The sequence below is a fragment of the Cervus elaphus genome, chromosome 14, assembly GCF_910594005.1.
Source record: "Cervus elaphus chromosome 14, mCerEla1.1, whole genome shotgun sequence".
In the NCBI taxonomy this organism is placed as follows: Eukaryota; Metazoa; Chordata; class Mammalia; order Artiodactyla; family Cervidae; genus Cervus; species Cervus elaphus.
The window spans coordinates 65,550,056-65,575,482 of NC_057828.1; the positions used below are offsets into that span (position 1 = coordinate 65,550,056).

General features: G+C 42.4%; 1 protein-coding gene across 1 annotated transcript in view; it reads left to right on the plus strand.

Moving 5' to 3' along the window:
- Nucleotides 1-25,427, plus strand: part of LAMC1 (laminin subunit gamma 1) — a 119,943-nt gene that overhangs the window by 79,182 nt on the left and 15,334 nt on the right. The window contains exons 4-19 of the mRNA XM_043924425.1: nucleotides 2,053-2,219; nucleotides 5,136-5,324; nucleotides 6,145-6,262; nucleotides 6,633-6,731; nucleotides 6,819-6,955; nucleotides 7,326-7,448; nucleotides 7,540-7,729; nucleotides 8,041-8,153; nucleotides 11,457-11,678; nucleotides 11,800-11,988; nucleotides 18,354-18,599; nucleotides 19,055-19,208; nucleotides 19,804-19,946; nucleotides 20,953-21,131; nucleotides 22,215-22,371; nucleotides 24,951-25,156. Coding sequence (XP_043780360.1) covers nucleotides 2,053-2,219; nucleotides 5,136-5,324; nucleotides 6,145-6,262; nucleotides 6,633-6,731; nucleotides 6,819-6,955; nucleotides 7,326-7,448; nucleotides 7,540-7,729; nucleotides 8,041-8,153; nucleotides 11,457-11,678; nucleotides 11,800-11,988; nucleotides 18,354-18,599; nucleotides 19,055-19,208; nucleotides 19,804-19,946; nucleotides 20,953-21,131; nucleotides 22,215-22,371; nucleotides 24,951-25,156 — 2,632 coding nt within the window. The remainder of the gene's footprint in view (nucleotides 1-2,052; nucleotides 2,220-5,135; nucleotides 5,325-6,144; nucleotides 6,263-6,632; nucleotides 6,732-6,818; nucleotides 6,956-7,325; nucleotides 7,449-7,539; nucleotides 7,730-8,040; nucleotides 8,154-11,456; nucleotides 11,679-11,799; nucleotides 11,989-18,353; nucleotides 18,600-19,054; nucleotides 19,209-19,803; nucleotides 19,947-20,952; nucleotides 21,132-22,214; nucleotides 22,372-24,950; nucleotides 25,157-25,427) is intronic.

Consider the following 25,427-nt stretch of genomic DNA (forward strand, 5'->3'; position numbering starts at 1 on the left):
TAAGCCATTAGATAACCTTGAAAGCCATAGAAGCTTTGGTGTAGGAGTGAATGTAGCCACTTGTTTACAACCACATTAGTAACATTGTTAGACCTCATTATCCTGGAAACAAAGTAACTAGGTTTTCTAACTGCTTATCCAGTCAACACATTAGTGAATTCTTATTGAGCAATTAAGTGCAAAGCCCTATGACAGGCACTGTGAAGCTACTGAGGAAGCATGGGATTGACACTCACCTTCTGAGAAGGACCTGACCTTCAAGGATCCTGCAGATGAATGAGGCAGGTGCTATGTGAGCACGTGAAAAGTTAAATACTAGGACAGTCATATGCTTTAGATAAAGAGATGTCATATGCCAGAGGACTGTCGGGCTTATAGGACTGTCAGGCTAGAGACGCAGATGGAATTGAAGCTGGGCCTCGAAGAATAGGCAGGGTTTAGATAGGGAGAGAGGATGTCTGGGTTGGGTGCAGGAGGATGGACATGTGAGCAAAAGTTTAGAGTTGGAAGAATCTAAATCTCCTTGACAGGAGGAACATCTTACATGAATTTGTAGAGTTTGCTAGCCAGAGACCTTAGACAGTGGGCCAAGAATCTTGGGCTCACCTCTCCCTGTATTAGCCTGTGAAGTCTCCAGAGCAGAAACATGATTTTTGTATGCTATGTTCCTGGTATGGGATTGATGCTCAGAGAAAGCTGATGGAAACTGTAACCAGTGGGAAATCAGGTACTCTTTTGGAGTAGGGCTCTGATATCAGACCAGTAGATTAGGAAGACGAGCTGCAGGCAGAGTGAAAGTAGAATATGACTGAGAGAATTTTATATTCCTGTTAGGATGCCGTCATCTAGGTGTTAGGTGACAAATGCCTGACGTTGGGGTGGTGACAGCAGGGTGGAAGGGAACATTTAGGTGCATTTTGTGAAGAAAGAATTATCAGGATTTTAGTCGAAGAAGATCTGAAGGTTTAGTGATCAGGAGAATGGTGATGCCAATTTATAATAATATAAACAGAGAAGATGAGCTCATTTGTTGAGATGGTGAGTTCAGTTATAAAAGGTAAAGCTTTTAAGTCATGGAGGACATTTAATTTGTGTAGCAGGCAAGGACAGGAGCTTGAAAGAAAGAGGCAAGCTGGAGATGTAATTTGGGATTCATCCTAGTGCACTGTAGATATTTCAGAAGTGTTTGAGTGTATTATTAAGTGGTGCTTGAAGCTGTGCTGTCTATAAAGAGCGAGTGAGGGGCATGCAGGGCAGCAAATACTCTTGGGGATTTCCACAAGTCCTTATTGTTCTAGTGCCTTCGTCTTAGGGATCCATCAAGGATTCTTACCCAAAACAACCCAAGGGCGTGTCTACCAGAGATCCATATGGTGGTATCGTGTTTGTCTCTTACTGTCTTCAGATCAGAATGCTTTTTAAAATCACGATGACAGATAACTGCTGACATTTATTGACTTGTTATATGCCCATGTAATCCTGGGCACGTAAAAACAGCAACCTCTTGACCTCAGTAACTCTGTGAAATAGACATTATTCTCATCCTTCTCTCACAGGTAAGGTGCAGGTTGAGTTACATCTGTAAGTCACAGGCAGCCTGGCTTCAGAGTCCATGTCCTTGTTGGTTTTTTTTTCCATTGCAATATAATTGCTTCACAATGTTATGTTAGTTTCACTGCACACAAGGTGAATCTGTCATATGTGTACACCCGTGTTCTTCTTAACCACCACACTTGGCTTCTTCTTGAAACACACACGTTTCACTTCAGGAAAGGGTCCTACAGATGTCCTCAGAAATTGTCGGGGGCTTTCTTTTTATGTCCAGTTAATGCTCCAGCCCCTGTTAAATAAAGCTACCTTTTTTGGTCAGAATTTTTCTTCGTAACTAAAAACACAGCCGTTACTTAATCTTGCAGTTCTTCAATTTACAGTTCTGTTTGGTAAACTCAGAACATTCGTAGGTTGCTATAATTCTCTGTGAACACCCTTTCTCTGAGTCCAGGCCAGCACTTTCTAGCTGTTTCTGCTTTTGAGCGTCTCTTCTCTCCCCAGGTGTAAATGTAACGGACATGCAAGCGAATGTGTGAAAAACGACTTTGACAAGCTGGTGTGTAATTGCAAGCATAACACTTACGGCGTGGACTGTGAAAAGTGCCTTCCTTTCTTCAACGACCGGCCGTGGAGGAGGGCGACCGCCGAGAGTGCCAGCGAGTGCCAGCGTGAGTGCGCCGGGCTTCCGTCTGCTGAGCTGTCCTGAGGACTGCGGGGGGCGGGGGAGTGGGTGGCCTCCTTTGATTCTTCCGTAACTTGAGCATGTAGATGTATACACCTCACCTGCATGCGTGTCAGAGGGAACGCATGGGTGCGTGGGGTGGGCCATAGACGTGAACCCGCAGGCTTTCTGTTTCCTTCAGCGCACACTCAACGGACTGGGGGCCGCATTTCCGGGGGCTGGCCTTCTCCTTAGTCTAAGTACTGGGCCGGCATAGCCTACGCTAAAACATGGTTTTTCTAGTCTTTTCTTCGTTGCTCTTTAAAATAGTCTTCTTCCTTCCAATTCTTGTTTCTTTAGACAGCCAAGGTTGTTGATTAACATTTGTCAGGTATGATGAGTAGTAGACTGAGACTACCATTCAAAAGATTGTATATAAAAATCATTTTTTCTTTATCTCACTAAAGAGCAAACTACAGAGAATTTTCCTACTTCCCTTGTGCAGAGGCGAGAGGCTTTGAGAGGAAGAGTAGATCCTAGTCCTCTTAGGAAGAGAGAAAATGAAAAAAGATTATACATTGTTTATTCCTTCATAAATGTCTTGGTTTATTCTGAAGAGATAGGGAAAGGAATCTTAGGAGAAAAGTCATGAAACCGTGTAATCATGATTTGCCAAGGACTTAAAAAATAAGACACTTTTTAAGCAGCTATAACTTTTTTCTGTCCTTATAAATATTCCTTATCGTACCTTCTTGGAAATAAAGGGAATAAGAAGGAAGACACTCTGAACTTGCAGGAATTATTGGCAGAAACCTTGAAAAGGGACCAATATCTTGACTTAGGACTGTTTCCATTAGCTGCATACAGCACATTTTCTTATTCATCTTTTCTTTTCTCAGCAAATCCCTGATTTTTAGGTAAGTCTGATAGCCTCCTCCTCTAGTATTCCTAAGCCCTTGAACTTCTCTACGTCTTTTACTGAATTGTAACATCCAGTGTTAGAAGCTACATGATAAAGGCTGATAAAAAGTGATTTCTCCTAAGATGTGACATCTAAGGAAATATACACATGTGTTTGAACAGTAATCTGCTTAATGATGTCATATTTTGAGTCTATCAAGGAACGTTATTAGAAAAGCGAGTGTAATGTGATTGCCAGCTTCTGACTGGCAGATGAACTGAATACAGCTAACCAGACTTTGATGAAGAGCTAAGTCGGTTTGTTTCCCTTGGAAGTCCCTTCAGCACCATGACCCCTCAGAGAGAGGAGTTCCTGGTGGGGGGACAGTACTACAGTATTGTCAGGTGCTGGGGGTAGGGGAGAGAAGATGACAGCTGTTTTCTCAGCTGGTATCAGGGAGCCACAGCGTCTGCTTTAGTGGTGGGTTAGGACAGTGTAGACATGGGGGTTGTTCTGCCTCATAAACTACAGGCACCAGACCATTTAGGTGCTGTAAGCTGGGCTGATTGTGAAATAATCTAGGGAGGCTTGAGAGAGGAGAAAATAGCTATGAAGAAGGGAATGGGAGCTTTTAAAATTACTTAACTCTCTAATTCTTGATGCTAGTGATTCAAGTTCCTAAAAAGTTTTCAAGTATAACACTATAAAAGAACTAGTGGAAAGGCAGGGAGGAGAAAAAAATACATATATTCAAAAACAACAATTTTCTGCTGTATCTGAAATCAAATAAAATTTTATTTAATGTTCAAAATACTGTCTGTACTTGAGGAAGAATCAATAATTTGAAAAAAATCATGTTAATATAAATATAATAAAGATTTTCAGTGGCTGTAGATACTTGTTCTTAAAATATGGTTGTGCCCTGTAGGGACTAAGACTGCTTAACAGATGAACCATTTGGTACCAAGGCTTCCCAGTAGATAGAGGCATCTAGTGGGTCTAGATTTCCCTTCTAGTGGATTTACTTTCTAGTGCATCTAGATTTCCTGCTTCTTTTTACAGAGGTACATATTGTACCCAATATGGCTCAGATCACCCCAATCTCAGTATGCAAGTAATCTGGCATTTTGAAAGTTAGTGAATTGTCTGAGCCCTAAAAAGGTAAACTGAAACCTGCGTATGAACTGGTCCCTTGTGCTTGGACTTGGTATTAAAATGAAGGATAAAGACTCAGAAAAACTGTAATTTGACTTGGCTTTTACTTGTATATATACTACTATCTGGAGATTCCCAAGTACAGGAATTAGTTATATTTTAAAGTGAAAGTTACTCTGTTGTCTGACTCTTTGTGATCTGCTGGACAATACAGGCCAGAATACTGGAGTGGGTAGTCTTTCCCTTCTCCAGGGGATCTTCCCAACCCAGGGATTGAACCAGGATCTCCCACATTGCAGGTAGATTCTTTACCAGCTGAGCTACAAGGGAAGCCCAAGAATCCTGGAGTGAGTAGCCTGTCCCTTCTCCAGGGGATCTTCCCAACCCAGGAACTGAACCAGGTTCTCCTGCATTGCAGGCGGATTCTTTACCAGCTAAGCTATGATAGTACCACTTTTTATAAGGATGAACATTTCCTTGTAAGCTGATAACCTGACTATAAACCTTTTATTAATAGACATACTTTTTTCGTTTTTTTTTTTAAATGAGAAATGTATCTGGTAGTCATACTTATTCTACTACCAACTATCATGGCTCAGAGGTAAAGGATCCGCCTGCAATGCAAGAGACCAGGGTTCTATCCTGGGTTGGGAAGATCCCCTGGAGGAGGAAATGGCAACCCACTCCAGTTTTCTTGCCAGGGAAGCCCCATGGACGGAGGAACTACAGTCCATAGGGTTGCAAGAGTTGGGCACGACTTAGCATCTAAACCACCACCACCTCCACCATCTGTCATGGAGATGTGGGGAATTACAGTTCGGTTTGAGTCTTCAAAACTCGGATCTGACTTCATGTTTTGGCCACCAGCCTGTGACTGCAATGGCCGATCGCAGGAGTGCTACTTTGACCCTGAACTATACCGTTCCACGGGCCACGGTGGCCACTGTACCAACTGCCAGGACAACACAGACGGCGCCAAGTGTGAGAGATGCAGGGAGAACTTTTTCCGCCTCGGGAGCAGGGAAGCCTGCTCTCCCTGCCACTGTAGTCCTGTTGGTAAGTGACAGCCAGGGTCTGCTTCAGCCTGATGGGTTGGGAGACAAAATAAGCATTTCCTGTATCTCCAGGAAATAAAGCTTTGTTTCCTTAGGATTCTCACAGGTTAAGTATAGAAGAGTGAATATTGTTATACTGTGTAAATGATTTGGCATTGGCCTCAACTCTCTTTAACCAGGTGGAACCTTTAGATGACTTTCTGGTGTGTATAAAGCTGGGATTGGCCTGAGTAATGGTTTATAAATAATTAGCAGTAAGATCGTTGAGACCATTTGAACTTTTGACTGTAAAAGGTTGTTTAGCTGCTCTGTGAGTTCTTCCTTGTTAATGATTTTGTTTAGTCTAACCTCCTTGGAGGGCTAAACCCCTGCCGCATGTTGCTGCGTGTTCAGAGGAGCTGAGAGCTCTTAGTCTGTTCTACTTTTCTAGGAGTTTGAACTTTATTTTTGCTGTTCCTGCCTGTATATACTTAAATTCTAGACACAGGCCCTAAGGAGCCGGTACTTGTCCACAGTGACTGATTTTGCATGCAGTTTATCATGGGTACAGAGTTATTTGTTAGTATTTTTCAATAATGATGAGTAGATTCATCTTAGGGTGTATGTCTGAAAAGTTTAAACGTCATAGTTTAAAGGGGTATGGGTTTTGAGGGAGTTCTGTTTTAAAATTTGACCTTTAGTCTCTTGGTTACCATCTAGGCACTGAAAACCAATCTACATACTGAATTTCAAGCATTGTTTTTACTTACCAGTTTTCTTTCTTTGAGACATTAGTTTTACTTACCTCTCTGGTGGTTGACATTGAGTGCTTTATATTTCAGGTTCCCTCAGTACACAGTGTGATAGCTATGGCAGATGTAGCTGTAAGCCAGGAGTGATGGGGGACAAGTGTGACCGTTGCCAGCCTGGGTACCATTCTCTCACTGAGGCTGGATGCAGGTAAGATTTTTTAAGGGGGCAGAACCCAATTGTAGCTGATTCTTAGTAATAGATCTTGTAGCTTATCTGCAGCTTTGTAAACATCCCCCCCCATAATAATTATCACCAAGATTTAATTAAGGCTTCTCGCTGTAATGATGATCCAGGATTGTTTTGTACAGAAATGAAGCAGTTTTTAATGTCTAAATGTGATGGGTGTCCTTGACTGAAATAAAATCCAAATCCAAAGATGACTTTAGGATTCATTTTGCTTTTTTATGTATTTCTTTTTTTAAAAAAAATCTATTAACATGTAAAACAAAAGACTGACTTGGAGCAAAATTTCTTTATCCTCTTGTTTCATTGTTTCACTCCGTTTTCCATCCAACAGGCCGTGTTCTTGCAATCCTTCTGGCAGCATAGATGAATGTAATGTTGAAACAGGAAGATGTGTTTGCAAAGACAATGTTGAAGGCTTCAATTGTGAGAGGTAGTTCATTCTTTCTCTGGCTGCGTTGTGTCTTCTCTCATATTTCAGATACAAAAAAATACTTGATTGTATCTTAATCTCTTTCAGATGCAAACCTGGATTTTTTAATCTGGAATCATCTAACCCTAGAGGGTGCACCCCCTGCTTCTGCTTTGGGCATTCTTCCGTGTGTACAAATGCCGTTGGCTACAGCGTTTATTCTATAACCTCTACCTTTGAGACTGGTAAAAGACCTTTCCTTCTGTCCCCTAGAATTTTGAGCCTAGGCTTACAGTATTAAAAAAGTCAGTAACTCTTTGAAGAGCTTTTGAGAATATCAACACTTTTTTTTTTTAATGTATGTGATTTTTGTTTGGCTTTTAATTTAATGAAAACATATACAGATGGTTTTAGAATTTACCAGTGAGTGTAAATGTTATGTAAAATAAAGAAAAATACAGCTTCAGAGGTATAGCATATATAGGCACTGTTACAGCTTCCATCTATTCAAAAACTTGCAGTGATGAGTTTCTGTATGTTTTGTGGAATACAGAGGACCTGAATTCAGGATGTTTGCAAGGTAACTGCACTTGTGTTTTCATCCTCTGCTTGTAGATGAGGACGGGTGGCATGCAGAACAAAGGGATGGCTCTGAAGCATCATTTGAGTGGTCCTCTGAGAGGCAGGATATTGCTGTCATCTCAGACAGTTACTTTCCTAGGTATTTCATCGCTCCTGGTAAGTAAGGCTCGGAAGCCTTGTGGTGTGGCATGTGCTTGTGTTTATTCCTGACCTCATGTTCTTGCTCACCATTGTGTCTGCCTTCCAGCGAAGTTCTTGGGCAAGCAGGTGTTGAGTTATGGTCAGAATTTCTCCTTCTCCTTCCGTGTGGACAGGCGAGACACTCGCCTCTCGGCAGAAGACCTGGTACTTGAAGGAGCTGGCCTAAGAGTGTCTGTGCCCTTGATCGCTCAGGGCAATTCCTACCCAAGTGAGACCGCTGTGACATACGTCTTCAGGTAAGACAGTTTGGTTTATAAAATCTGACTTGACCAGAATGATAAAAGTGGTTTCTTTATCTAAGCGCCTCAGGCCTCAAGGTGTGTATTAAAGAGAAACGTTGGGGTTCTCGATGTGACTTTGTAAAAGGGCACTTGCCCCAGTTTACCTGTGCCTTTTCCAGTGGTATGGTCAAACCAAAAGACTCATCTCTGACGTGGTTAGGCCGGCAGAGCAGTGCATCGTGGGTGGCATGGATGAGTAAGAAATACTTTCTCAGCTCCCAGAATTGTCCTCACAGAGGTTAACATGCCCCTTCCTTTTTCTCTAGGCTCCATGAAGCGACAGATTACCCTTGGAGGCCTACTCTTACCCCTTTCGAATTTCAGAAACTCCTGAACAATTTGACCTCTATCAAGATTCGTGGGACATACAGTGAGAGAAGTAAGTTATAATATAATTAAAATAATCATTTAAGATGATGATTAGGAAAAGGATCCATAATCAAAAGCTTATCTCTAAAGTCCTAATGTAAACCTGATCCTAAAGAAGTGGTATAATAAACTTCCTCATCATACATGAATTGTGTATAAAAATAATGCATTTAGAAACCGTTCTTAAGGACCTGGAGAAAATTATCCCAAAATTAGTAAATAGTGTTGTCTTATAATGGGTAAGCCTATTGAGGTTACATTATATATGTAATTAGATTTTTCTAAGAATCCCAATATAGTTGTACTGGCTTACATTACTTAACCTCCATTTCTTTTTACTTCTTCCTATGTAATTATCAAACCCTTTTAACTAAATCAATTATCAAGCCCTTTTAGCTAAATGATGAAAAGTTAAAATTTACTGAATGAACGTTCGTTATAATTTTAGATAAACAAAGCTGTTTTTAAGTGTGCCTTTAAATTGTTTTCCTGTAATTTTTTAGAATAAGGACCTATTTCTGTAGAAAGGTAGAAAATGCTGGGGTAGAGGAATCAGAGCATTGGTGTGGCCTTGGCAGTGGCATCAGCAGCTTGGATGTGTTGATTTTTGAGGTGCCTGCATGAATATCCAAATGGAAATGTCTTATAAGTAGTTAGAAATTTGGATGGGACTTAGTTGGGACTGGAGATTTAGAATCAAAGAGTTGTCAACGTATGGGCAGTCATTTTTAAACTTGGAAATATGACAAAAAATGTAGGAAGAGAAAAGAAGCAATCCTAGAAGCATGGTTATTTAAGGACCTTGATCTGAGACTGAAGAGAAAAAAAGAATTTTAAGGAAGTTAACAGATTGGGAAAGACAGTACAATTGGATTTTGTTATTTGGCAACTAAAGAATCATTGATGACTTTTTATTTTAAGAGAAGTGCTGCTACAAAGGAAACTATAAGTAAGGTGAAAAGACAGCCTTCAGAATGGGAGAAAATAATAGCAAATGAAGAAACAGACAAAGGATTAATCTCAAAAATATATAAGCAACTCCTGCAGCTCAATTCCAGAAAAATAAATGACCCAATCAAAAAATGGGCCAAAGAACTAAACAGACATTTCTCCAAAGAAGACATACAGATGGCTAACAAACACATGAAAAGATGCTCAACATCACTCATTATTAGAGAAATGCAAATCAAAACCACAATGAGGTACCGTTACACGCCAGTCAGGATGGCTGCTATCCAAAAGTCCACAAGCAATAAATGCTGGAGAGGGTGTGGAGAAAAGGGAACCCTCTTACACTGTTGGTGGGAATGCAAACTAGTACAGCCACTATGGAGAACAGTGTGGAGATTTCTTAAAAAACTGGAAATAGACCTGCCATATGACCCAGCAATCCCACTTCTGGGCATACACATTGAGGAAACCAGATCTGAAAGAGACACGTGCACCCCAGTGTTCATCGCAGCACTGTTTATAATAGCCAGGACATGGAAGCAACCTAGATGCCCATCAGCAGATGAATGGATAAGGAAGCTGTGGTACATATACACCATGGAATATTACTCAGCCGCTAAAAAGAATTCATTTGAATCAGTCCTAATGAGATGGATGAAACTGGAGCCCCTTATACAGAGTGAAGTAAGCCAGAAAGATAAAGAACATTACAGCATACTAACACATATATATGGAATTTAGAAAGATGGTAACGATAACCCTATATGCAAAACAGAAAAAGAGACACAGAAGTACAGAACAGACTTTTGAACTCTGTGGGAGAAGGTGAGGGTGGGATATTTCAAAAGAACAGCATGTATACTATCTATGGTGAAACAGATCACCAGCCCAGGTGGGATGCATAAGACAAGTGCTCGGGCCTGGTGCACTGGGAAGACCCAGAGGAATCGGGTGGAGAGGGAGGTGGGAGGGGGGATCGGGATGGGGAATACGTGTAAATCTATGGCTGATTCATATCAATGTATGACAAAACCCTGAAATGTTGTGAAGTAATTAGCCTCCAACTAATAAAAAAAATAAATAAATAAATAAAAAAGAGAAGTGCTGGAACAAGTTAGATTGCAATGATTTAATTAAGTAAATTAAATTACAAGTACATTTGAAGATGAAGTAAAATATTCTTTTAAGAAGTGCAGCTTTAAGGGGAGGAAAAGAGAGATTTTAATTTGGGACTAGGGACAGATTGAAGGAAGAATACGTTTAGGATGAGGAGACTTAAGAATGTTTGGAGTTGGAAGCACTTTAACAGTGGAGATGTCTTTCATGATCTAATGTTGAAAAAGCCCATAAATATAGTAAAAGTTAAACTAAGTTCAAGGCAGAAATAAGAGATGTCCTTTAACCTCAGTTTCTCATTTTCTCTATAAACAAGAGATATTTCATAACATGGGGAGATACACTTAAAAGATAAGAGTATAAGAGGTAGGAGTGGGATGGAAATTAAAGGGAAACATGCTGGTATAATAAAAACTTGGATGTTCCTTTTGAGCCTGTCATATGCACTGTTAGGCTGGATGAACCTTTGAGCTAAGCCAATATAAGGCTTTCTCTTTCTATTTTCTTCTGAAAACAAGAAAGTGTTATGATATATGGCCTAATGGCATAATGGCTTTGGAGTAATTATGTTTGTCAAAGTAGCCCTGATTATTCGAACTTGTTTAATTATTTTTGCTATTTTATGCAGGGCAAAAAATACAGTTGCGTGGTCCTTATTGACAGGTGCTTTCGCTGCTTTCCAACCCTTAAACTCTATGATCACTGCCTGCTTTTGTGGCTTCGTGGCTGTAGCCTTAGACTCTTCCTGTTCCCACATTCTTCCATCTCTTCTTGCCCCAGATCATTGCCCGGTGCTTTTTGTTTTTCACTTTGGCGATTGGGTGCGTGTGCTAAGTCACTTCAGTCATGTCCAACTCTTTGTGACTCCTGAAAAGAGTCTGTAGCCCGCCAGGCTCCTCTGTCCATGGGATTTCCCAGGCGAGAATACTGGAGTGGGTTATCATTTCCTTCTCCAGGGGATCAGATTGGGAGAACTGTAAAATTGAAATTTTTGTGTGCATGTATGTGTGTGTGTGTGTGTTTAAAAAATAAGAGTTTGATATACCGCCATTCCAGATACTTAGCACCAGGTACCACATAGTTGATCTAAGTGGTATTTTCTAGTTATCTTCTCCAGTAGATAAATTAAGCAAATGGTTGGCTGTCTCCGAAATTTTGAATCTGTCCTTTAGCACTGATGAATTTTCATGAAGTTTTGGAAAACGGAAGCCAGTTCAGTGATCCTCTTTCCCCCCTCCGCACACAGGTGCTGGCTATTTGGATGATGTCACCCTGGCAAGCGCTCGTCCTGGGCCCGGGGTCCCCGCAACTTGGGTGGAGTCCTGCACCTGTCCCGTGGGATACGGAGGGCAGTTTTGTGAGATGTGCCTCTCGGGTTACCGAAGAGAAACCCCAAGCCTTGGCCCATACAGTCCATGTGTGCTCTGCACCTGCAATGGGCACAGCGAGACCTGTGACCCTGAGACAGGTGAGACGGTGACCTCTGGGGACTGCTAGACCTCAATTCTCCTCAGCAGGCGGGTCAGAAATGCTCACTGTCTTGTTCACTTGGACGCGTGCCTCCTTCTCAACACCTGCTCTCCAAATAGGTGTTTGTAACTGCAGAGACAACACGGCCGGGCCCCACTGTGAGAAGTGCGGCGATGGCTACTATGGAGACTCGACTGCGGGCACCTCCTTCGATTGCCAGCCCTGTCCGTGTCCTGGGGGCTCCAGCTGTGCCGTTGTCCCTAAGACACAGGAGGTGGTGTGCACCAACTGTCCTACCGGAACGACCGGTGAGTCGGCTCTACCCGCAGGAGCACCTGGGAGGGACGGGCTTTGGAGGTTAGGGTTTTTCTGGTTTGGTTTCATGATTAGTTTTCCCAGTAGCAAAAGTTTTGTCGGAAACAGGTTTATTATGGATTCATAAAATGCATATATGATATTAATAACAGCTGACGTAATAATTATGGCCAGGTGCTTTTCTAAGTACTTTAACATATACTGCCTCATTAATCCTCACAGCCCTCTGAGATGGCTTCTTGTATTATCCTCAGGTTGTTCATTGCTGTTTAGTCGCCAAGTTGTGTCCAACTCTTTTGTGAATCCATGGACTGTAGCCCACCAGGCTCCTCTGTCCGTGGGATTCTCCAGGCAAAAATACTGGAGTGGGTTGCCATTTCCTCCTCCAGGGGATCTTCCTGACCCAAGGTTCCAACTCGAGTCTCCTGCGTTGGCAGGCAGATTCTTTACCACTCAGCCACCAATATTTATTTGGTTGCATCAGGTCCTAGTTTCCCTGAGCAGGGATCGAATCCACATCCTTGGCATTGCAAGGCAGATTCTTAACCACTGGACCACCAGGGAAGTCCATCCTCAGGTTATAGTTAAGAACACTGAGGCACAATTAAGTCACCTGTCCAAAGATGGATGGCTGGTCATTGAAGGAGCTGGAATTTCAACCTAGGCATTCAGGTGCCAACGATGATGATTTACTACAACATACTCTCTTATAAGATGTGGTTCAAAACTTGATTTTCAGTTTGTGAGGCCACCCGGGGATTCTTGATGTAAAGCGGCATTTTTAAAATTTGTTCTCTAAATAGTTGTTTCAAATGTATCAGAGCCCATCACATTTAGTTGGGAATAAAATATTTTTATAGCTTTGGATATATACCTCTGTTCCCGTTCTCTGAGTTTCTTTCTTTTTGATAAGAACACTGAAGTAGATCTTTGCTGGCTGCTCAAGGAGCTGCCTGTGCTGGTTGACAGAGGAGACTGGGGCTCACAGGTGACAGTTCCCCTTCTTCCACTGACTTTAGCCTTCATGTAATAAGAGAGGTTCTGGCCAGCCTTCTAGCCTTTGACTCCACTATAAGCTCTTTGTTCAAAAAATATTGCTACAGAGCGTGAACATAAACAGAACAACTGAAGCACTGAGCTCATAATCTGCATCTCTCTTGTCTCATCAAAAACACTCTTTAATTATTGGGAACCATTAAAACACTCTACCTTCCTTCCACTCCCCCCCTGACCCCACACCGAGCACCAGGCCGTGCCACGCAGGGAGAGCCAGTCATTTGCTTAAGGCAGTTGAGGAAATGAGGAGTAGAGGTTAGTATAGAATTTCATATTTTTAACTTTTCTTTTTCTTGTTGTCATTTATTAAAAAAACCAAACAGTGGCCCAACAGAGTCTCTTACAAACAGACTTCTCCAGCCTCATTCCCCACCACCTGCCCCTGCACTGGTACCCTCTTCTCCAAGCCCTCCTGGTCTTGTCTTCCCCCAGAGGCACCGACTCTGGCCTGCCATGAACTATTCTTTCTTTAGAATGCTTACCCTGATCTCTTACCCAGATCTCACTTTTCCTAGCCAGCTCCTAACTCTCCTGTGGATTGAGTTGAAACATCCCTTCCCCAGAATGGTTTCCTCAATGAATCCTCTCTGTGCTACTGCCGCAGGTTCTTAGGACCCTTTGCTCTGCTGTCGCAGAGTATAGTAAATATTTCACATTCAGGGTCTATACTCAGAAGCATTTAACACAGCATTTTGGTAAGAGATCCCTCTACTCATTGGTACGTCACTGGTCAATGAGCTGAACAGTTAAGCATTGTGGAGTCATTCTCATGTCTATACTAACTAGTACAGATGGTGAAGTAAAATTATTTGGGATGCTTATAGAAAGATGGAATATCATATAGAACATTTTAGAAAATGTTATATTAGTCACTAATTAAATGCTTCTCACAGAACATTTGTGAAATATACAGTTGATCCTTGAACATCACAGGTTTAAACTGCATCGGTCCACTTATATGCAGATTTTTTCAATAGTAAATTCTACAGTACTATAGTCCATGGTTGGCTGGATCCATGGATGTGGAATTGTAAATACAGAGGAACCACAGAAGGTGGGGGCTGGAATTTCAGAGTTTATTTGTGGATTTCTGACTGTGCAGGGGGGCGGTCAGTCAACCCCCCCACTCCTTGCATTGTTCAAGGGTCAACTGCATTTGTTTTTCGAGGTATCACCTGGATTGAAGAAGATGATCTATAGCAATTCTTGAGAATGTTAATTAGGATATAGAAGTCTGCATGAAACCAGCACAGAGCCTGTTAAAAAAAACCAATATTATCACTCTTTATTTTCCTACATCCTGCTTTGCTTTTTATAGCACTTTTTAGCTGCTCAATATTTTTATGTGTATTCATTTGTTTATTGCTTATCTCCCCCTTCCATCCCCAGAGTTAAGGTCCTTGAAGCAGGGACTTTGCTCTGTTTTATTCACCTTTGTATCCCTAACACCTGAAATAGTGTTTGCCGCATGTGTTTGTTGAATGAGTGCGAGTATTTATTAAATAAATGAATAGAGCTTGCAGGGGCAGAGTACGATGCTCCTCACTTAGAAGACTGTTGAAGGATGAGTGACTGATGATAGTCACTGAGATCTTCATGCATGATTTGCTTCTGCATTTAATACTTAAAATGATCTTTTCAGGTAAATTAATAATACTAATCTCTTTTCAACAAAATTGTTTGAGTGCATGGCTTTGGGATTATGAAGATGAAAAAAGGAGGGTCCCTACTCTCCAGGGTCTAAAAGTGGAGGGAGGCACAGAGATCATTTTCATACAGTGAGGTTAGTTCAGATAAAGAAATGCACTCAAGAATGCTAAAGGAGAAAAAAGACACCTCTCCTGGTACGGGAAGGATAATAAGAGAAGTCTATAAATTGCCCGAGTCATGTAAGTAGTACAGCCTGGATTAGAACCTACATCCTAGACTCTGAAACAAAGGGGCAGGCTAGCTATAGCTTTGGAGGATATTTTGCAACGAGAGCTTTTATGGGCTACCATGTCTGTTTTGACTTTTCTAGCAAGTTTCTCAATTGAGTTTTATTCAAGACAGGTTTTAAGACATTTTAATGTTGCTTTTTGGCTGTGTCAGGTCTTAGTTGTGGCAAGGGCATCTTTCCTTGCAGCGTACAGATTTCCCCCTGGTTGCGGTGTGTGGGCTTGATAGTTGCAGCACATGGGCTTATTTGTCCCACAGCATGTAGAATCTTAGTTCCCTAACCAGGGATCAAACCTGTGTCCCCCGCATTGGGAGGCAGATTCTTAACCACTGGACCACCAGGGAAGTCCCTAAGACATTTAAAATATGGATCATATCTAAACTAGCTAAATTACCTGATGAAAAAGCAGAACTAAAGTACTGTCTTAATCCTATGCTGGAGAAGGATCTCGTGTCTGGAAACTGTTGTATTTACCTCAGAGGCAAAAGGGCCCCTAGCTTCCCATCCCCTTTTAACATCCTGTTTCTTCACGTCCTGCCCCATCCCCAGCTAGATCTTCTGTTACCTCATCAGTGGTCTCTGTTTGCCAGATGCAGTGGTCCATTTTCTGCCCTTATCTGACCTGGTGTCTCAGCAACACTGGACACTGCTGACTACTCCGTTTGCTCCAAAGAGTTTCTCCTCTTGCCTTTTGTAACTCTTCCCTCTCCTTGGTTTTCTTATCCTTTTCTTCTCTTCTTTTGGGTCTCCTTCGATCATTTCTGTTTCTCAGCCTGGGATTTTCTTATCTGTATTCTCTCCTTAGGTGAGCATCTCTCACCTTTAGGCTTCAAAAGCCCCTCCTTGCCTACAGCTGGAAAATCCATGTCTTCAGCCCTGACCTTGCTCTCTCGAGGGCCAGCTACCTACTGGCTGTCTCTACCTGGATGGTGGGTGGGGAGCTTCCATCTGCCCCTCCATATTTATGCTCTGCGCTGCTCCACCCTGATGAGACCTGTGTGTCCTGTATCACATGGCCACCTGCGCTTGGTGGGACGCACATAGATCAGAGAGGAAAAGAGGAGGAGGGCAGAGTATGTATTCCAAGACCTGATCTCTGAAGGGTCTCTCGGCTCTTGGCAGGTGACCTTCTCCAAACAGCTCTTTCTGATAAAGTTAGAAACTATTAGGTTCTGGTAACTGCTCACCCCCTGAGGTCCAGGTTATGGACCCCTGCATTACTATCCCAAGTGCTACACTCTACTTGAGATGTCTCAGCACTCTCCCCTGCCTTCTGTAGATGCTGTCTTTCTTAACTCTGCTCAAGTGTTGTTAGTTTGAAGGTGCCAAATCTTTTCTGTTGTGATTTTGAATCAGACAGCTAAAGGAATCTCAAATTTAAGCAAATCCAAGCTAGGTCTTTGATTGTCTTCAATTCTGACTCTGTTCCTTCCCTAGTCTTTATCTCCATCTACCTATTTGCTCAAGCTAAAATCCTAGGCTTATCCTTGATTCTTCTTTCTTTCATTTTCTAGGAGTCAGCCAGAAGGTGTTATTATCTCAAATCTGACCACTCTTTACCACTTTGACTGGTAACCACCCTGTCCGACACCATGGTCACCTCTCACCTGAGATAGCCTCCTGATTTGCCTCCATGCTTCACTCTGCTCTCCTACAACCCGTTCCCCATACAGCAGCCAAAATGATACTTTTAAAATGTGACTCAGATCTCATCACTCAGAAACACCCCCCTCCCCCCAGTAGCACCTCATTGCACTTTAATTTAAACCCAGTTTCCTTACTGTGCCCTACATGGCTGCTCTTACTGCTTCCACAAGCTCATCTTGCTTTTCTGGAACATTCTTCCCTTGGATATTATCATGGTTTATTTCTTGTGTCTCTCCATTGTCATCCCAATTAGCTCCTCTTACAGAGGAACCACCCAATATGAAGTAGCCCTTGACCTGTCTCTCTTATCATATTTTCTGTTTTAACTTTTTTGTGCGTGTCGCTATCTGATGTGGTCTTGTTTATTTGTCTGTGAACTCATCTGCCTCAGGGGCAGCACAAGCCTTGTGAGAGTAGAGACCTCATCCACCCTGTTCTCCACGTCACCCTGGACAACCCGAGAACGGTCTGTGCATGATAGATGCTCAGGCAGTATTAAAGGGATGAGTAAATGAACAAACCTCTGTTTCTCCAAAAGAAGTTTAGGCTAATTTAGGCCCAGTTTGGTACAAAGATACCAAAACACAGCTTGAGCTAATAATGGTGGGCAAGTGGAAAAGGAAGGATGAGGAGCAGTGAGTTTAATGTAGTGGGAAGAGTCCTGAATGCTAGTTCTGTCTCTTTTATTATTAGTTGCTTGGTTGTGGGCAAATTTCTTAGCTTGTCTGTTCCTTTCTTCATAATAAGAATGAGTAGCAAATGATGATCTCTGAGGTCTCTTCTGTGCTGGCTGACACTGCTCACACAAGGATTAGTAGATGCCTTTTATGTTTTAAGAAAATGATCCTGCCAAACCAGCTATATGGGGCTTCCCTGGTGGCTCAAATGGTAAAGAATCTGCCTACGATGCAGGAAACCCAGATTCAATCACTGGGTCAGGAAGACCTTCTGGAGAAGGGACTGGCAACCTACTCCAGTATTCTTGCCTGGAGAATTCCGTAGACAGAGGAGCCTGGTGGGCTATAGTCCATGAGGTCGCAAAGAGTCAGACATGACTGAGTGACTATCACTTTTTCAACTCTGTTGTATAAGGAATGAATGATATGAAGAGTCATTTTCAGGGACTTCCCAGTGGTCCAGTGATAAAGAATCTGCCTTCTGATGCAAGAGACATGGGTTCAATCCCTGGTCGGGGAACTAAGTCCCACACACCACAGGGCAATAAGCCCATGCGTTGCAACTAGAGAGTCCGTACGCCTCAACAAAAGATTCCGTGTGCTGCAACTAAGACCCAGCACAGCCAAATAAATGTTTTTTTAAAAACCATGTTTAAAAAAAGTGTCATCTTTCAGTTTTCTCAGTGTTATTGACAAAAACAAACATAGGTGAATGTGCCAACCCTTGGGGCTGTAAAGTTTAGTAAAGCCTCATTTATAAAGCACTCTTAGGGCATGATTTCAGTTAATCCTCAAAAGCTGGAGAAGGAGGCAAACTGGGTGCTGTCTTTCTGAAGAAATGGAGATGTGTCCAAGGTCACCCCAGTGGCCGGGCACCATGCCAGAGCTGCAGCCCAGGTCTTCTTCCCTCCTAGGCTGGTGCCGTGTCCATGGCACTGGGTAGCACTGTGCCTGGTGATTGCTCCAGGCTGTCTGTAACCAGTGGCACTAGAAACATCTAAGGCCTTTCTCTGGTAACATCAGATTGTCTCACACGCAGGTAAAAGATGTGAGCTGTGTGATGACGGCTACTTCGGAGACCCTCTGGGTAGTAACGGCCCCGTGAGGCTTTGCCGCCTGTGCCAGTGCAATGACAACATCGATCCCAATGCGGTTGGGAATTGCAACCGCCTGACGGGAGAATGCCTGAAGTGCATCTATAACACGGCCGGCTTCTACTGTGACCGGTGCAAAGATGGATTTTTTGGAAATCCCCTGGCTCCCAATCCAGCAGACAAATGCAAAGGTAACCAGCCATCAGCCAAATCCTCTCGCAGTTACGCTTATTCATCCTGAGCGTCACTGCATGGTCTCTTTAAATATTTACAGTTGTCTGGTCTAATGCAGTGCTGTTGCATAGAGGTATCGTGGGAACCACTCACGTAATTTAAATTATTCTGGTAGATACAGTACAATAAAGAGAAGCGGGTTAAGTTAATTTTAACATTGTATTTTATTTGCCATATCTAACGTATTATCATCTCAGCAAGTAATCAGTATAAATGGTTGAGATGTACGTTTTTTTTCCCACACTGCTTCTTCCAAGTTGAGTGTGTGTTTCACATCGTCGGCGCATCTCTGTCCGGTGACCGGTGGCTGCTGTGTTGGACAACCGAGTCGAAAGACTATTTGTGTCGTTTACACTTGAGCGTTCCTCTCGGGTGATGTGCATCTTTTGCTGTCTGTGTCTTCCTGCCGTAGCCTGTGACTGCAACCCCTACGGGACGGTGAAACAGCAGAGCAGCTGTAACCCCGTGACCGGGCAGTGCGAGTGTCTGCCCCGCGTGACCGGCCGGGACTGCGGCGCTTGTGACCCCGGATTCTACAACCTGCAGAGCGGGCAGGGCTGTGAGAGGTAAAGCGGCGGGTGCCTTTGGTGCGGGTAGCCTTGGCTTTCTTTTATTGTCACAGGTGCATTTTTGTAAGTTATATTTCCGCAGTTGGTTTGGCTTTGTCCGGGAACAGAGTGCCTGAAACAGGCAAGGCACCGTTCAGAGGCGATGCTGGAGAGCTGCAATGAAGTAATGAGAGCAGAGTGGAAGGCAGTGGCACCAGCTGTGCCAGCATCACCTGAGCAACGCTTGTTTAAAAAAATGCAAATTATAAAGTCCTCTCTGAGACGTTTAGAATCAGACCTTCTAGGGTGTTAGAGGCTGAGAATTCCCATTCTCAAAGCTCCAGCCCAGCGCCCATGCGGTGCCAGGTTGGAAGTGGGTTTAGTAGTGGAACAGCAATATTTGTGTGGGTTAGGTTAGAAAAAGAAGATCTGAGTAGAGCTCATGAAAATTACTGGGACCTCGGGGGTGTAATAACCCTTAACATCTGTCATCATTAAAACATTCTGTTTTCTGATACAAAATTGTATCAGTCCTATGCTGAAAGAAAAAAAAGAAAGGTTTGCTGAAAGTCTGTTTTACTTACCTGAGAATTTCCATGTGTTCGTTTATTAGGTGTGACTGCCACGCTTTGGGTTCCACCAACGGACAGTGTGACATCCACAGTGGCCAGTGTGAGTGCCAGCCTGGCATCACCGGTCAGCACTGTGAGCACTGCGAGGTCAACCACTTTGGGTTTGGACCCGAAGGCTGCAAACGTAAGGGGCGTGGGTGGCATTGAGGTCTTTAGTCCCCTCTCATTCCCGTTAGAACTGTGAATCCAAAACATTTCACCAGCCTCCGTGTAGGCCTACGGCTCACAGTCAGGGCTATACCCAAGTCCTCAGAGATGCTTTATTTCAGAAACATGATCCATTTGTAAAACTTGAAGGACCGAAAGCCTCTCTGGTTTCTTAGCAACCACCCAATTTATGTCTTCTTTTATAGTGTTTCTGATTCTTCCTTTTTCTGGTCTTTCATATTTTCAAGTGATTACCCTTTGATTACCGAGCCGCATCCTGTGCTTAATGAAACTTTTTAATTGATCACATTCTTCGTGCAGATAATGAAGCTGTGAGGGACTCTGCTCAGACGTGTTTGTTGACTTACTGACTGCAGTTGCTTCCCACCCTTGGGGCCCTTTGGTGCGCTTACATGTCCACATCTGCTGCTCCTTGGCATAAACACTTGCCTGGAATTAGGCCGCAGAACAGTTTGGGTTTTTGCTTTCTGAATTCCTTCGTTTCTCCTGTGGAATGCAGCATAGGTCATTGACTCCGTTCAGAGAACAACATGAGTAAACAAACTACAAAATAATGGAAAATCAGCACTAGCATTTGGGTGTTCTAGTTCCTTAGAGAAAGAAAAAATTAAATGGTTGGAGAGATGAAGATAGAGATGAATTCTTGGAAGTGCACGAAAAGGGCACTTTCTATAATGGACTGATTTCTACTTCATAGACTAATTAGTATAATTATTCAGTCATAGGAAGTGTGCCCCCTCCAAAAGATGCTCACTTTACTTTAAAATTTACTGTTGTTTTAAAAATGTCTGTCCTCTCTGCTGAGCAGGCATAACCAGTTAAATTCTCCTAAATCAGCCTGTTTTTCACTAAGTATCTACTTATAATGAGAGTACAGTTGGCTTATTGATATCAGTCTGAGCTTAAAGAAAATGCACTCCTGTTTTTTCCTTATTATGTACCCTTTTCCCTTTATTCTGCAGCCTGTGACTGTCATCCTGAGGGGTCTCTTTCCCTCCAGTGCAAGGATGATGGTCGCTGTGAATGCAGAGAAGGCTTTGTGGGGAATCGCTGTGACCAGTGTGAAGAGAACTATTTCTACAATCGGTCTTGGCCTGGCTGTCAGGAATGTCCAGCTTGTTACCGGCTGGTGAAGGATAAGGTCAGCTGCCAACAGTGCATGCGTTCATTCACTCAGCAGATGTTGGATGGGCACTTCCTATGCTCTCAGCTCTAGAGAAAAAATGGTGAACCAGATAGACCCAGCCCCTGTTCTCAAGGGCTCAAGTGCCGACTGGGAGACACATAATAAAAATTAAATACTGACTGAGATAAGTATAAGAAAGAATGCAGAGAATAACTGGGGAGAACTACTTTCTATAAAGCCTCTGTGGAAACTCACTTAAGGTGAGATCTTAAGGATAAAGAAAGAGCAAGCCAAAGGAGAAGTGATAGGTAGGCTGTTCCAGGAAGAAGGAACGTGGGGTACAGAGGCCTTGAAGCTCTAGGGTATATGGATCCTGCTGAAAAAAGAGGGAATGGTTTGTGATAAGACTGGAGAGGTCGTTAGAGACTGCTTATGTTGCACCATGTTGACCAGAGTAAGAAATGTAGATTTTATTCAAAATCCAATGGGAATGCACTAAAGAGTTTTAAGCTGGGAAATTCAGTTTATACTTCAAGAACACTCTGCTCCATGCAGTTGGATGGTTAGGAATAGGGCAAAAGGGAAAACTTAGACTGAATTAGATAAATATGTGTGTTCAACAAGGCAGGATATGGGAGAGGGTCAGGATAGGGAAAGAGAAGAATCAAGGATAGATCTTGGGTTGTTTTGGTTAAGGTAGTTGGAGGCACTACTTATTGAAATGGAGATGATTCAGAGAATACATACTTAAGAGAAAAAAAATCAAGGGTATAGTTTTGGATGTTAAGTTGAGAATACCTGTCAGAGAGCCAAGTGGTGATATCAGGAAAGTAATCTCAAACAGGAGAGAGCGATCAGAACTGGAGAATCATCAGCTTGCAGCTTGCAGGAATCAGCCTGACAGTTTTTCTTTTGAAACCAGAGAAATGAGGAAAAACTACACATGTTATCTACTTAAAAGTTTACATACATGGAGTATGTAGACCTCCACACTTATAGAGCACCGCTTTGATGATTATTTCTGCAGGAAGTACAATCAAGTTCTTCAGGAAAGTTTATACATCCTACCTTTCCTTTTTCCATTTTCATTATGTTTAGGTTGCTGATCATCGAGCAAAACTCCGGGAATTAGAGAATCTCATTGCAAACCTTGGAACTGGGGATGAGATGGTGACAGATCAAGCCTTTGAGGATAGACTAAAGGAAGCAGAGAGAGAAGTTACCGACCTCCTTCGTGAAGCCCAGGATGTCAAAGGTACACGAAGTTAAACAAGTGGGTAATTTCCATGAGGTGGGCCATCTTTAGATGTGGCTGTTAGTTCAAGGTTAAATAGTATGGTTTTATAAAATGCTTTCTCAGTTTTTAAACTATGTTTAGAATATGAATGATTTTATTTGTTAAACATGTAGAAAAGAATTTGTCACTGTTTTAAGATACACTAAGCAGAAAATAATTCTCCCATTACATCAAAATGGCTAGATGTTAAAACCCAAGCATTTTATAAATCCTTCTATCAAGGTGCTCACTGTTGGTCTGAGGTTACTTTTGTGTTGAATTTTCTCCATCGTTGAGATCCAGGTGCTCGCCAGATATTCACTGCAAGTGTGCGTTAACATTAATACACTTGGGGCCGCAATGATCAACTTCCCTATTGACTCCATGTCCACTATGAGTTAGAGAAGTCTTCTTGTCAGGGTACGGGTCAACAAAAACTAAATATATTGCTTACTTCCTGTTTTAAATGTCCCTAAGATTTTATAAAATGATTGAAGTATAGAAGGAAGAAATTGGATATATCTGGTTTGGGCAAGTTTGTTTAATTTTTGTAGGACAGTCCAGAAATTGTTCTATGAGGTAAATTTTTAGAAATGGAAAAATAAAATGACATGTCAAAAACATGTTTTTTGTTTCAGCTGTTACATTTTAAGTCTTAAACCTAGATTAAGAAGAATTTATGGGTTTCCTGTTCTATATAAATAATGGTGGGGTTTTTTTTTAGAATGTTAATTTTTCAAATTTTGACACACACTTTTCCATTAACGTATTCTCCTGTAACAACAAATTCATATCTGTCCTGCCACATCCGTTGAAGAGTTGAATGTGGGGTGGTCGTTCGTAAGCGCTGCTCAGCCACCTGAGAGGTGGGGTGTGGCACACAGCTCTGGTGCCAGCATCTCGAGCTCGGTCAGGGGCAAGAAAGCGAGGTCGGCCGGCACTGCCACCCGTCCAGGCCCCACACCTCGGTGCGGCCGCAGCAGGTCGGGCTCTTTTCAGCCACAATGGCTACAGCCTTTCCTCTGCCCGAGGGGATGATCCTGTGGGACGAAGCTCTAATGGGAGCCATGGGCGCCGCTCTTCCCCCTGAGCCACCTCAAGGATGGGGAGCGTAATGGGTTCCTGCTTCTGCTCGCTTTGGGAGCCACCAGAGTGAGGCTGGGGTTTAAAATCCACGCCCACTGAGTCCTGGTTCATGGGGTTCCTGGCTGACTTTTCCCACTTAGGTTCAAACTAGCTGAGAATAAGAATGTCTTCATAATGATTTATCCTTTCAGACTCTCCCTAAGTTTTCATTTGTAGTTTAAACTTGTGTTTATTCTTCGGTTTTGAAAGGAGATTATGTGGTACGTGTGGACACTTGGAATTAGAGGGCTTTGAAGTGATCCACTTAGGTTATCTCTTCCCTTTTTGGGGGGATACTATTGTTTCTCTAAAAAACTAGCCAGAGAGATCAATAGGTTACCTTCTTGGAATTTGAAATGGAAGGGGCTTCTATAACTTCATTGGCTGCTTCCTAAATCTAAGTGATTCTCCGTGATTTCAACTTGCTTTTTCTTTTGTGTTTTGTTAAAAATCTTTGGGTTGTCAAAGAATTGTTTAATATCTGAACGGGGTCATTCTGTAGTTAAATGAGCATTTTGAAGCCTACCAGCTTTGTGTGTATATTGATTGGGTGACCTTGCTTCCAAGATGCCATTTTCCAAGCCTGTATTCCTTTGTTGATCTTGACTTCAACTTCTCATCTCTTTTACATACCTTGGAAAATTCAGATACCAACACTAGCATCATGCAGAATTAAGAACTGGTCAGTTTGAATAAGATTGACTTAATGACTCCTGTATATTAATATAACCTTATGACATGTGAGAATTTTAATAATGTCAGAATTATCTTTGTATGGGCTTATATATGTTTCTTGATTGATTAGGGTACAGCTATGAGGTTTAAATTGAATGGGCAAAATTAAGAAAGAACAATTCGAAGAACTATTCAAAAACAGAGATCAGTCTGAAATTACGTGGATGTGTGGGGTGGCAGCAAGAGTCTACTTAGTTTAAAATTTTAAAAATGAATTTAAAGTGCTGTATTTCAACTTCTATTTTGAACTGAGTTTTTTCCTAGTTTAGAAAACTGTCCAGCTCTCAGGACTGGTAGTGCTTTTACCAACATTGTATTTTTATGATTCAACCTTGCATGTGCAGGAGTGTCAAAATCTTTGCTTCATTAGACCATGTCTTGAGTGTCTTCTCTTGGCCAGTCATTGTATAAGACTGGGATGCTGTGTGGAGTAAGAATGGAGGGACTCATTGTCAAGTGGGAGAGATGGTGTGTTCATCTCCAGTAAAACACAATCGGAGACCGTGGTTGAATGTAACAGTGGTGGTACTGCTGGGCACAGTGAGGACTGACCAGCTCTGCTGATGGCTTCGGGAAACTTGTCAGAAAGATGCTATATTTGGAAGTGTGATGAGAAGCAGTGCCTCAGATTTCATATGAGATGGTGTGTCCCCCCCCTTCAGATAATTTATGAACTTTCTTCTGCACTGCTATTGCAGATGTAGACCAAAATCTGATGGATCGCCTCCAGAGAGTGAATAACACCTTATTCAGCCAAATTAGCCGTTTACAGAATATCCGCAATACCATTGGAGAGACCGGAAACTTGGCTGAACAAGCACGTTCCCGGGTAGAAAGCACCGAGCAGTTAATTGAGATCGCGTCCAGAGAACTTGAGAAAGCGAAGGCTGCCATCGCCAATGTGGTGAGTGACTGGGGCAGCCTGGGGTGGGACTGGGGAGTCCCTTGGTCATTCACAGCAAGTCTTTTACTGGGAGTCGAGTGCTTCCTCAGATAAATTGACTCCTTGTATCTTTTTATTTGTCTCTGAACATGGAGGAAGAAAGCCACATTGCTTATAGTTGCCTTGAAATAGTTATCCCAAACTGAATTAAAACCAAAGGACATCTGGGTCCTGTCTCTAGTTTTGATCCTTCTAGGCAATTTAAGCTTTCTTTATTCTCTGCTGAAAATAG